This window comes from Coffea arabica, chromosome 2e (genome assembly GCF_036785885.1).
Source record: "Coffea arabica cultivar ET-39 chromosome 2e, Coffea Arabica ET-39 HiFi, whole genome shotgun sequence".
In the NCBI taxonomy this organism is placed as follows: domain Eukaryota; kingdom Viridiplantae; phylum Streptophyta; class Magnoliopsida; order Gentianales; family Rubiaceae; genus Coffea; species Coffea arabica.
In genome coordinates, this window is record NC_092313.1 from 15,022,286 (window position 1) to 15,035,805 (window position 13,520).

General features: G+C 34.5%; 1 protein-coding gene across 1 annotated transcript; it reads left to right on the forward strand.

The window, feature by feature from the left end:
* The first annotated feature begins 370 nt into the window (after positions 1-370).
* On the forward strand, positions 371-8,766 carry LOC140036712 (MACPF domain-containing protein CAD1-like). The gene is made up of 6 exons (XM_072079182.1): positions 371-900; positions 4,481-4,719; positions 5,538-5,733; positions 5,933-6,116; positions 6,958-7,112; positions 7,868-8,766. Exons 1-6 carry the CDS (start codon positions 634-636, stop codon positions 8,513-8,515), a joined length of 1,689 nt encoding a protein of 562 aa, XP_071935283.1. The 5' UTR covers positions 371-633; the 3' UTR covers positions 8,516-8,766.
* The last annotated feature ends 4,754 nt before the right edge of the window (positions 8,767-13,520 follow it).

A 13,520-nucleotide genomic window follows, 5' to 3' on the forward strand; every position in this document is an offset into this window, starting at 1 on the left:
TAATTGATTGTCAAACATATTGTCATTTTCATGTATTCTAACTTTGCGATCAATATGAGGTTGTCGATGTGGAAATTGTATTAGTAAATGATTTATAAAAATTTATATAAATAACTTAAAGTCTCGAAATGAGTTGGCCCAATAAGAAGCGTTCGTATTTAAGACCTTTCAATTTATACTAAATAAAAAACAAAAACAAAAATTAGGATATGCCTCATTTGTGATGGTGATGGGAAGTAAACCTTTCAAATTTTAATTAAAAAAAAAAAAAAGAAGAGATGACCGGTCAACTGAGAATCATGCAAACACAGGAACAAACGCGTTTTCGTTCATTTTATCATCATTATTACATTTGTTGTAATAATAGTCAAAAGCCTGCCTGCCTGCCTTGAACAAGCAAACAACCAACCAACAACACACGGGTCCAAAGTCCAACCTTGAGTCTGACTAACTCATCCAACAAGAACAACAATGCTAGTATAGAAACCTCCAAAATCAATTCCCCGTTATATAATATCAAAAACCCACCAAGAAAACATCCCAAAGTTTCAATCTTTATTATAGAAAAGGGAAAAAAAGTCCAATGAAATATAATTCAGTCCCACTATTCAAGAAAAGTTGTGTGTGAAGCTAATGAAAGATTTTCCAATGGATGATCCTCTGATAACAACTCTTTCCAACTCGGTGCAAGCTCTTGGTAGAGGTTTTGATGTAACATCTGATATTAGGCTTCTTTACTGCAAGGGAGTTCCAGGCTCGAGATTAGTTCATATTGATGAAGAACATACTGAAGATCTTTTGGTGTCTGATGGAGTTACGGTCCCTAATGTTTCTGTTGATATTGAATGCTCTAGAGGGAAGAGAACCACGGAAACCACCCCTGTTTTGAGCTTCCATGAGGTCAGCTATTCAACTACTTTTTCTTCTTTTTAGTGTCACTCTCTATTTTATTTTTTGAATTTTATGCTGTTCTGTTTCTGGATTTTAATTTTTAATTTTTGACGTTTGTTGTTGAAGGGGGGGGGGGGGGGAAGCTAATCTATGAGGTTTGAGTATTAATTTTCTTTGTTCTTTTCTGGGTTGATGAGTTCTATTGTTTCTGAATTATGGTTTTTGGTGAGAAAGCATCCAAGTGGTTGTAATACTTGATTCTGGAACTACAATTTATGTTTCTTGTGGTTTTTTTTGCCCCTTTTCTTGGAGCGTAGTGTAGAGTTATACTTAAATTCATATTGACCGGTGAGATTCAGGTGTTGGTTGCCCCAGAATTTGGGGATTTGAGTGCTTTGTGGAATAATTATGTCCTTTAATTCCTTATGGTCAGATAATGCGTTCCCTATCTTGGGAGGTTGTATGCTTCAGACTATAGATAGATTTTGAAATAAAATCAGCGAATAGGATAATGGACGGGGATGCAAAGGGCGCACTTTCATTCTCCAACCTTGAGCCGTGAGGAATATACCCACTTATTTGATTACTTTATCAAATAGGTTCCAAGTTGACGAGTTCTGGTACTTCTAGGAAGTATCAAGTACGAAAGTAAGACAGATTCTTCATTGACTTGCTTGAAAATAGGCATTTTTAGAGATAACCGTGTCAAAGTTGGATTGGCAACTGGCAAGGGGCATTTTGTTAGCCGTTCCTCAACAATGGACGTGAGAGAACTATTGGATGTATGCATTGTTAACAGAGTACTCTGGAAGAGTTATGATAGTGCTGAAACATTTGGGCAATGTCCTTACGTGCATTTCTAACCTTTAAGTTTTCCTACCTGCAAGGCAATTTGTTTTGGCAATGTCCTAACTCACATTGCTAACCTTTAGTTTTATCATTCTGGTAAAGAATGCTCATTTTAATGTGAAAATGACTACTCTATAATTTGGTCCATGTCTTTGCAGCACATGTCTTTGCAGCACTCTGGGCTTAAATAACATCAGGGTTTTGAGTAGTAATAACTTAGTGGAAATTAAAGGTCAAACATTTTGTATTGGGAGATTGAATTGATTTAGCTAAGGTTGAGTAAATATGAGGTTCAAGATTGGGAATAAATAGAGGGGCTAGCAATTTTGAGAAGTTGTGCGTGCCATTGGTGATTTGTCAGTGAGAATTATATTATGGGATTGATGCAATCACATTGAATATTGCCAATGTGAATTCATAGTTGGAATTTGACTAATATATTATATCAGTATCTATTCATCCTTACTCAAGTAACTTCATGAGTTGCCTTTAAATAGTGCTTCCAAGTACTGTCTATAGCCTTTCTGATACATCTGCAAAACTGTGGACTTTGAATGGATATTTAAGCTGATTTTGGCAATGAGTAGCACCATCTTCTTGGAAAACTAGCGTGCAAACCAATACATTTAAATTGGAACTATTAATTGAAATTGATCAATCTGATTGATGCTGGCCTTCAGCCATACTGATAATACCATTGTTCTTGCAATTGTAAAACTCATCACTTCAGTAATTGGAGTGATAATGCTATATTAGAAATGATGAAGACTCTCAACAACAGCTGAATCAACCAAATACAGACTCACAATTCCACACCATCGAACTAAGGAAAGATTTTCCTCAATTTGATGATTGACAATGTTCTATCCAACCAATGGTTGAAAGAACTGTATACCATTTGATTTTATTTGACACTGAAGGATGTTCTTCAGAGATCCTGATTATACTTCCTTTCTTTAGTTGCCTTCCTATTTCATTTAGTTTACTTGGAGGCCAAGGAACTTTAGTTCACCGGAAATACTACTAAGGGTTGACCTTTAGATTGTATCCTTTAAGCTTTGCATTGACATTTTATATGTAATGATTAGTGAATATCTCATCATCTTCGAGTTCTGCTCATAGCATTTTAGGCTTTGTACTAGGCCCTTAATCAAGGTTTTCTCTTGGTTTTCAGCTAAGATCAATGCTTCATTGTAAATTTAACCTTTTATTTGCCTTTTTTTGTGCTTGTGTGAGCTCAATAGCCTGGTCCAAGAAGTCAAATTTTTGACTTTAAGCATTATGAAGGAAGAGGATGCACTAGTTCTCTACTAATTAGCTTAATCTTTAATTTAACTCCTTTTCAAGTTCCCTCATGATCTTGACACAAGATTTAGATGCCTTGCTGCATGTTATCATTCTTGGGGGCAAGTACAAATTTGCAGTGAATAAATTATGGACAATTGTGTGTTGACTATATTAGCTGACTTTTTGAAGAAGCCAGAGAAATTTAGTACTTCATAAATGAAGTTAATGCAACAAGAAATGAAGGAAAAACTTGAAGTAAACAAATCTATGCATTAGGATATTTTCGTATATTGATGTAAAAATAGGCATACTTTACAGACAAACATAAGTAGTTATATCTGTATACCAAACATGCAAGTATGTGATTATGAATATAATTATATGCATCTAGTTGTATCTTAGAGGTCTGCATATGACACATCACAATCAAAATTGCTGCGTAGCTGCCTAACCGGTTTCCTCATGATTCTTATTCATCATTACCAGAAATTGAACTCCATTTTAATTTAATTGTAATTTCGCTGTGAGTGCAATCCCCTTCCTCTTTTTTTCTTGCAAAGCTTCAAATTTTTAATATAGGGTCCATTTGTGAGACTCCTTCCTGTACTTTCTGGCTGTCGCTACTTGATTACTCCTGCTTATGACCCCAGAAGAAGTTTGTATTTAAGCTATTTAAAGCTTGTATTTGGCTAGGTCTCTCATTCAGCATCTTCCTTTTTTATTTTTTTCCTTTGAGCTTCAGTATTCATGACTTCTGCTGATTTACCTTTTATAATCTTCATTATTGAGGAAAAATGGTTTACAGTTTCCATTCTTTTTATCTCAGCAGATCTTGACACTCAGTCATTGGTCAGACCAATTATGTCTCATTTGTTTGCTACAACTATCATTGTTTATGCTTTGTTGGTGCACATGTTGTACATTATTGTCATCTTTTTTTCTGGAGGGAACTGCATGATTCGAACTGCTGATTCGAAAATTTATGGTCTTTCTAACTTCAAACGGAAGAAAAGTAGTCCTTCAGTCATGCCAAGAAGCCAAAACTGGAAGTGCTAAACTAGAAAAAACTAAATAATTAGAACTCATGAGGCAATTCAGGACTATATACATTAGAATCCAGGCAAAAGAAACAAAAATTTGCTTGCTGCAAGCTCTTTTATCAATTGTTGTGCCTTTAATCCTTCCATTAATCAAATTTGCACTCTAAAAGATGTGACCACATTATTTTATCTTGACAAGAGCCAACAAAAGGTTCTTTTGTGATTAACTTACCGTGTATGTTAGTCTTTTGTGCTTTACTTTGCTCTTTCTTCATCAGTTTTACCAGCCAGTAAGAAATGCATGTGGAATGTAAGGTACCAAAGCAGAAAAAACAAGGCCTGTGCTTATGTAGACTGTCCACTCCTGTGGTTGATCAATGTATAACAGAGTGCATTCTGCTTTGAGTTTGCAGATGGCAAAATACTTCAATGATAAGGCAAAGATCTCCGGATCTGTTCCACTCGGAAGCTTTAATGCCATGTTCAATTTTACTGGATCTTGGCAACTTGATGCAGCAGCTACAAAATCCCTAGCTATGACAGGATATATCCTGCCTTTATCTATTGTCAGATTAACGAAAGTTAATCTTGTTTTGCGGGATGAGATCAAGCGCGCTGTTCCATACTCTTGGGATCCAGCAGCCTTAGCAAGGTGAAGCCTATGACCTTGGCATAATGACTTCTGCATAAGTCTCCTCTTGCTACTTAAATAATGTGATTGTGTCTTTGCTGTATAGGATTTTCAAGAATGTTGGTTAAATTTAAACTTGTTTAGAATTGCACATTGCAACTTAACATAGATCTTCAGTGGTGAGTTAGGATATGCAGTAATATATTGTCATTTGGCCCACTTTTGCCTTCAACATACCAAGAAAAAGACAGAAGCAATGTTGAAGTTGAAAATTTTGTTTCATCTTCATGGTGCTTGTTCATTCCTTAGTCTCATTCTTATGAGTTGTAGATACACATCCAGTTGTCTTTAATAAATCAAATTATTTATGCCAATGGAGTCTTGGAATTCTGTTGACCTTTTTCTTCCAAGAACAAGAAATTTATAAAGGTGTCTGTAACTCATTAAGTGCTAGCGAGTTGTTTGTGTCCAAAAACTAAAATGTGAACCTGCATATGAGACAAACTTGGCTGTGTTTCCTTGCAACAACCAGAGAAAACTCTGCAACCAATATATCTCAGAATTGCACTGAGATATAGAAATTAAAAAGCTATTAATGTAGTTTAAGCTTCCTTCAAACATATTTTTGAGCAAGGCTGGGACTACTACATTGTGAAAATGCTAGAAAGTTCTTCCACATAGATATCTGCAAGAATCAAATTAAGGAATAAAATCGAGACCACTTCTTACCAACACATAGTAATGAAGCAGGAGTAATTCAGAGTGTTATGCATCTGGATTTCTGCTAGTCTTCATGAGTTTGCTATATCAAGCTTCTGATGTCAAAAGTCCTCTTTCAGCTTTATTGAGAATTATGGCACCCACATTGTCACCTCTGCAACAATTGGTGGAAGAGATGTTGTTTATATCAGACAGCACCAGTCATCTCCTTTATCATCATTGGACATTGAAAACTATGTTAAAGATATTGGAGAGCAGAGATTTTCTGATTCCAAAAGCCTCCCAAGTGCAGGCCCCTTGAAATATAAGGACAAGGTTAGTGTAACATTACTTCACAACTATCTCACATAAGCATATGATTTTATGAGGTATTTGCATGACCTAAAGAAAACTGATTAAAAGTTTTGTTCAGTTTATCAAGTACCATTCTGCTTTGCACCTACATTCTTGTGTTTTGGATATGGATCTTATCATTTTGTGCATTAACTGAATGGAAAATTACTTTCATGTGCAGGATGTTACAGTTATCTTTAGAAGAAGGGGAGGGGATGATCTTGAGCAGAGTCATGCCAAGTGGGTGAAAACTGTAGAAACAGCACCAGATGTGATCAATATGACATTTACTCCCATTGTTTCTTTGCTTGAAGGGGTACCTGGAATAAAGCACTTGAGTCGAGCCATCGAGTTATACTTAGAGTGTAAGATCTTGTCCTCTATTCACTCTTATATTTTCTGTATAGACTACTTTCAAGACAGTAGACATGATTCTGGTGAGCTTTGTGCTATAGGTAGGCAAAAGCTTCTAGAGAATGTTTCATGTTTTAGGTCTCATTGTTATCCACTACATAGAAATTTGCCCTTTCTGCACTCACTTCCATAGTATATACTGCAAAGAAAATTTTCTAGCAATTATGTGAGTATTGAGATTGTATTTATGCATGCTATGTTCCCCCTGCTATGCACATCAGCATATTTGGCTTTGTGACAGCCTTGGCTTTTTAGATTGGGGGACGTCTACAGTTTGGTGTTCATACTGTTGCCAGCACTTGCTATTGCTCTATGGTTCAGTATCCTGGTGCAAGTTTTAATATCCAAATCTCTGAAGAATAAAATTCAGAAAATTTTCAAAATTAAGGTGAATCTATTATTGGGCACCAACCTGTTCATTGAATTCTCAAGACACTACTGATTTTGGCCAATTGGTTTGTGGGATATTTTTGTTACTGTAATGGAATATCATATTACCACTCTAGTGTAGCTGGATATAGTATATTTGTTTTGCTAAAAAACATCAAGATTAAAACAACACATATTGTTATTTCTTTTCAGGCACGATACTCCTTTTATTTTCTGTGTTCCAGAATCCAAGTTCAAGTTGTCTCATTCAGTTTTTGATTGTAAAACTACAATTTATTGCTAAAGTTTGTCACATCCAATAATTATCCCTCAGGCATTAAGAGAGTGTAACTTGCAAAAATGCTTTCTCTTCCTTAAATTACAAGAGACTTTGGTTTACTTGTTTTATTTTGTTGCTCGCAGATAAACCACCTATAGAGGACTTGCAGTATTTCTTAGATTTCCAGATTGCACGAGTTTGGGCTCCAGAGCAGAAGAACCTTCAGAGAAAAGAACCTGTTTGTTCATCTCTGCAGTTCAGTTTGATGGGCCCCAAGCTTTATATTAGTCCAGATCAGGTATAATTTAAGGAATATATATAGTTGTTTTATTAATTGCAAGAATAGCTTTGGTTTATCTTAACTTGAAAATTTTGAGTTGTGACTATGGTTCTGGCAATACCTCTTCCTTGTTACTTTAACTTTCTCCATCCAGAAATATTGGCAAGGAAAGAGAACAAGGACAAATTAGTAATGAACAAGACAATTTTTTCCCAGCATGCTTAGCTGATCATTTATGTGGTTGTAACATTTGCAAGCAGTACTTCCTTGAGCGTGTAGTAACAATTAATACAAATACTTTGTGCAAATTGACGTTTCACATTCCTCGATTGGCAAAAATGAATGTTGATGTTTTCAGTATATGTACCTAGAGTTTTAAAACTAAATATGTTTTTACACAAAGTTCAATACTAGATGCAAGAAACCAGTATTAGAAAGGTAGGAGGTGATTTGGAAGAATAGAGATGGATTCTTATGTTGCATAACCATATTGTAGGGGCAACTTGAGGATTCTCCTAATCTTTTTAATTTCTGAACTTCAATTGAGACACCTTCTTGAAGGCAGCAGGTCCATTATATTGGTGGTTGATTGATTAAGTGAATTGTTGTGGAATCACAAATTGTAACAGTGAAAACAAGCAATTGCACAACAGTTGAGCCTAATCATGCACTAAAAACTAAAAGCTTCAAGTGACGTTACCATTTGGCTTATTGTAGCTTGTGGAAACCTGTTGTTTTCTTGGGTTGATGGAATAACTGCCATGGTGTTACAGGTGACAGTTGGACGTAAACCTGTTACTGGACTTCGGCTCAGCCTGGAAGGCAATAAGCAAAATCGTCTTGCAATCCTTTTGCAACACCTAGTTTCTCTACCTAAAATCCTGCAGCCACATTGGGATGCACACATGGCTATTGGTGCACCCAAATGGCAAGGTCCTGAGGAGCAGGACAGTCGATGGTTTGAGCCAATCAAGTGGAAGAATTTCTCTCATGTAAGTACTGCACCTATAGAGCATACAGAGACGTCTATAGGGGATCTTTCTGGTGTTCATATTGTCACTGGGGCTCAGCTAGGTGTCTGGGACTTTGGTGCTAAAAGTGTGTTGCACCTTAAGCTTCTGTTTTCAAAAGTACCAGGATGTACTATAAGGAGATCTGTATGGGACCACAGTCCCGCTAACTTGTCTGCCTCACAAAGGCCTGATGGCTCTTCCACATCAGTTTTAAATCAGAAAACTGCTGATGAGAAAAAGGGTGATGGCTCAAGCCAAAGCGGGAAATTGGGAAAGATAGTTGATATGACGGAAATGTCAAAGGGGCCGCAGGATATGCCAGGACACTGGTTGGTCACAGGTGCTAAATTTGGTGTGGACAAGGGAAAAATCATGTTACGTGCGAAGTACTCCTTGCTAAACTACTGATGGATGATGCTGCTTGTAGTTTACTTGTTACCCTTATCCCATTTGCCATCTGTTCTCTTCATTAGAAAAGCAAAATTGAAGTATTCTTTGTACTGTTGACTACCATGTTATTCTTCTGTACATTATTGTTCATTATAGCTATTCATTTTGTAGTTGAGCTGCAGTTTCTTGGTTGTTTTGGTTTGTATATTAGGAAAATTTTTCAGGACACCTGTTGAATAAAAATTAGTGGCTGTAGTTACTTTGTGAAATGCATTTATTACCAAATTCCTCTTTTGTTTCTTGAACAAGTACTCGCATCTTGTGCTCTATCTTTTTCTTTGGCTTTTGCTGATCTTCTTGTAGCTTTCTGGTGAGGTAGAATCATTAGTGTTAGGTGAATATGTTTGCATAGCAGACTTGAAGTGCTCTCTGCTACTGTGCTCTAGCTGGGCAGATTGTGTATCCTTGTACTGAGAGGTTAGAGACTGTCTTTTATTTTATCTGTTTTTATTTTGTCATTTGGGAATCCAAATCCAGTCTTAAGATCAGTGATGCTCTTGCCCGTTTTTTGCTTGTTTGATTTGTTATTTTTTCTGTTTGATTTGCCTGTTTTTTTGTTTGTTTGTTTGATTTGCTTGTTTTTTACACCATTTATTCTGATCTTTTCTTTTTATTTTGAAGTAGTTAATAGCATTTATGCCCTTGATCTCAGTCAAGGCATTCAAAGTAACCCTCCATCGATTTTCTTCAAACAAAAATAATGGTTCCAGTTAAGCCTTCTATCCATCTCCATCCACATGCTGCCGCTTGATAAATGATCAGGGAATAAGGACTTTAAGGCATGTTTGAAAATATTTCGAGGACCTTTTATGGAAAGAAAGACACGACAAGGACCAGAGTGCCAAAAAATTATCATATTCTATTGGACTGATTTCACTTTGCATCCCTAAATTTATATTTGGTTTTCACTTTATACCCTAAATTATAATTTGGGATGCATTCTAAACTCTCAAATCCATCTCACTTGAGTCCAATTGTTAAAACCATAGGCAAATCTAACTGAATTAAGGAGTGCACATACAACGTAGGATTGTAACAATTGACCATCATTAGAAGGGCTAATTCAAACTTTTGCAATTGTTGCGCTCAAGCATTATGTGCACGCTCTTTGAGTCAATTAGTTCTGCTTACAAATTTAATGATTGGACCCAGATGGAACAATTCAAGAGTTTTTAAAGTACAATGTGTTCAAAATTAAAATGTAGGATATAAAATAAGAATTAGGTACAAGTTAAGGAGGTGCAAAGTGAAATTAGCCGTATTCTACTTTTTATTTCTAAACTTTGTCTTCCTTTTTTCGATATGTCGGTGTCCGCAAAAGCAGAGGACATAAACACTCAATAAGATTAGACTAGATTAGGTTATAGGACATCTTGCAGGAAAAAAAAAACACTCAATAAGAAATTCCAAAGGCAAGAAAATTAAGTAACCAAATTTTCCCTGGTGGAAAGAAATGTCCAACAAACAGGTATATATGCTTTCAAATAAATTAATAATTTTCAAGAAGTAGAAAAAACGAAATAAATGTTTGGAATATTTTACATTTTAATTATCTATTGTGTTTTTGATTTTCTATTTTATTGGTGGTTTTTTAAGAGTTGTAAGGTTAAACACTTTTATTAATTTAGACAACTATTATATTGTTTTTTTTCTTGTTAATCTAATTCTATTATTCTTTTTTCTTACAAGTGCAAGAGGGTTGCGTTATCCTATATATCCGACCTCATTCTATAGATTAACCAATTAGCGGTTAACTGATTAAATAGAGTTGGGGTATGGAATACAATTTTACTAAACCCGGCTACTTGCGATTAAGGTTAGCGAAATTGCAAATGAACTGATTTCTTGATCCATAAACACGACACCCCTATTGCTCATGTAACATATGGACAAATTTCACCAATCTTGGCCTCCTACAACTGTTGACTACATGTCTTCTTCTATCAATATTGTGCCGGTCGGTAATAGTATGTTAGTCTGATGCGTAAATTACATTTTATCCTCATACAGTTTAGTACTTTATCATATAATCCCCTAATAGTTTAAAACCTACATATAACCCCCTTATAGTTTGAGCAAATGTATCACAATTAGTTTTTTTTTTGTTAAAATTAATGGTCAACAGTAAAACAAATCCAAGTCTAACTAATAACTTGACAAATTCACTCTTTCACTACTTTTTCTCTTTTTCAAGGCGTCAATGAATTCTTTGTGATTCATCTTTTGACGATCCTTGTTTAAGCCATGTGTGCAGATTACAATCGATGTTACTCTACTATCAATCATTATAACTGCTTCATCTTTCAAGGGATTGTGACCGTGATTACCTCTTTTAGAAAAAACAGTATCAAAATGCACTGCTAAATGGTAGCACCATGAAACCAGTGAATCAACAATGCCAAAACTCCTAATGTTGAGTTCGGAAATTCCCTCAACATATGGCACTTTTGAGGATATTGTTAGCACAAAAAAAGACACGCATAGTGGATGCTATTTTAACACATATAAAAATATGTGAGAAGAGGAGAAAAATAAATACAGAACAAATACTCAATAATTTTATTCAAAATTCAACAATAACAATATCAAGTCGTAACTTTTCGCTTGTGACAACTCACAAATTAAAAATTCTTAGAGGCTTTTTCTCAACTCAACTCTCTAAGACTCAACGCAACTCTTCAAGTAACAATATACTAGACTAGTAGTATTTATAGATTGTAAAACTTTCTGAATAAACACAATTGCAAACCAAAACTTATTTGGAACTGACTTGAGATTTTCTATCTAATATGGAAACTAAACAAACGGGACACTGATATAAGAAACTAAAAAAATTAGGAGATAAACAAATAGGATAGTTTAGTTTAATTACATCATTACCTCTCTTAAACTAAACTCTCTGTTGTAGTAATTTTTAATGCCATATCAAGCGTAAATCTCCATAAATAATTCAATCGCTGTATGAACGATATGCTGCTTCAACTTGTAATGGATCATCAATTTCATCGTCACCCGTGATAGATGATGAAACTTGTACTTCTTAAACAATTTCTTGACTTGATCACTTTTGTTAAAAAAACTCAAATATGTTCCCCGTTCTTGATTTAATAACCCATTATTTAATTCATCCATATCATCAAGAAAATCTCCCAACACCACAAAATCATAATTTTCACTAATTAAGTTTTTAACATCGCCATATTTTTTTTAAAATTTTTCTAGACTAACAATTGCATCAACTTTAGTAGTACCACAATCTTCAATTAATTTGTCCATTCCATAATTGATCTCAACCAATTCAACTATTTGATTTTCTTCATCAAATAAATTATCAACTCCCACAAAATCAAGAATTTCTATCCCATCATGATCTTTAATCACATCATTAATTTCACTAATGATTTCTTTCTTTTTCTCAATCACTTGTTAAATTTCTTTTTGAACTACAATTTCTTCATTTCAAGTGCACACATAATTTCTATAATTTTTTCTTTCTCTGCATCATCCAAATTTTTTTTCTTTCTCATCATAAATTTTTCTTCTCTACCATGACTACAATAAGAATTCATAAAAAAATTTCCAAACCTCCTGGCCCTCTTTGCATGTATAAATTTTTTGACTACATGTAATGATCCAATTAACTATTCTTCTCCAATTCTTTGACTGCACTACTTGATATTTCTCCGACTTCACTTAGGTTAGATATGAGTTTTTTTTTATTGTCAGAATTGAAATTTCTTGGATCTATTGGGCAAATCTCACCATAAAATCTAGACTTGAAACAATTAATCAGTAGTTCTAGTGATTAAAAGCATGCAAAAGTTTTTTTGGGACTAACAATGATTTTATCATATTTTTTAAATATATAATTTAGAGATTCACAGTATAATTTTTATCTGCTTTTCAGACCTATTCTTTGACATCTGTGTATGGTTGATGTTGTAACTTCTGTCATTAATGCAGATTTTAATAAAATTATGATGTTTTAAAAAGAAAACTTGCTGATTAAGGTAAATTTTCCTCTATTATAACTTTGAATTCAGACATTTTGGTAACATTCCACCAAGCCCCGATGAACTCATACCGATTTTGTTATGCTAATGTTATTGCAGAGCATGCAATAATTGAGATTAAAAACTTAAATAATTAAAAATGGACAAATTTAAAATCAACTGGTTAAGCATACGTCTAAGAACATCTGACTCATTAGCCGACTACTTTTGGTCCCGCCGATTCAAGAACTCAATTAAAATGTATTGCAACATGTGAATTTCAAAGGAAATGTGAAGGAAATTGAAGAGTACATCTTGAAATTAAACTTGTCATCAGTGGAAGACTGATTGTTTGCTTCAGTAAAGAAAAGAAACTTGATTGATTGATTGTTTAAACAAGAAAACAAAACTTGACTGATTAACTGTTGCAACAAATGATTGAAAGAAAATTCGACATAGAGAAATTTGATCTCAATTTTAAGTCCTAGATAAACTAAAGAGATTCTTCAAATTGTCAATTTGTGTGTTGTAAGAACTATGTCTTCTTCCTCCTTTCCAAGTACTTCTACTGGGAAACTACCTAATTATCAATTCAGTAACAGCCACTGATGGTAACCATTTTTTGTACTCTTTTCTTATTTTCTACTACTTTGAGAGGCACCACGTATTACACCAAATCAGCAACTATTATGCTCAACTTCGTTTTATCAGACACTACTCCCTTGTTTTAAAGGAAAATGACACCTTAAACATATGCTTCATCGATTGCCACATTCCATGACAATCTTATCTTACCATCTGTCGATGAAATTGCAACTGTGATCAACAGCGACGCATTGTTTTTTTTGGATAAAAAGAAAATATATTATTAACTAAATTGCTGGGAATCGTCTAGCGTGACTGATGAACTTTGCTGATTTCATCTTGCCGGATTACCTATCAGTGATAACTTTCACCAATATCGTCCATCT

Coding starts and splice junctions, on each gene's coding strand:
- LOC140036712 (XM_072079182.1), top strand. CDS start 634: ATGAAAGATTTTCCAATGGATGATCCTCTGATAACAACTCTTTCCAAC. Junction 4,720..5,537: donor GATCCAGCAGCCTTAGCAAG/GTGAAGCCTATG, acceptor GTCCTCTTTCAG/CTTTATTGAGAATTATGGCA. Junction 5,734..5,932: donor CCTTGAAATATAAGGACAAG/GTTAGTGTAACA, acceptor TTTCATGTGCAG/GATGTTACAGTTATCTTTAG.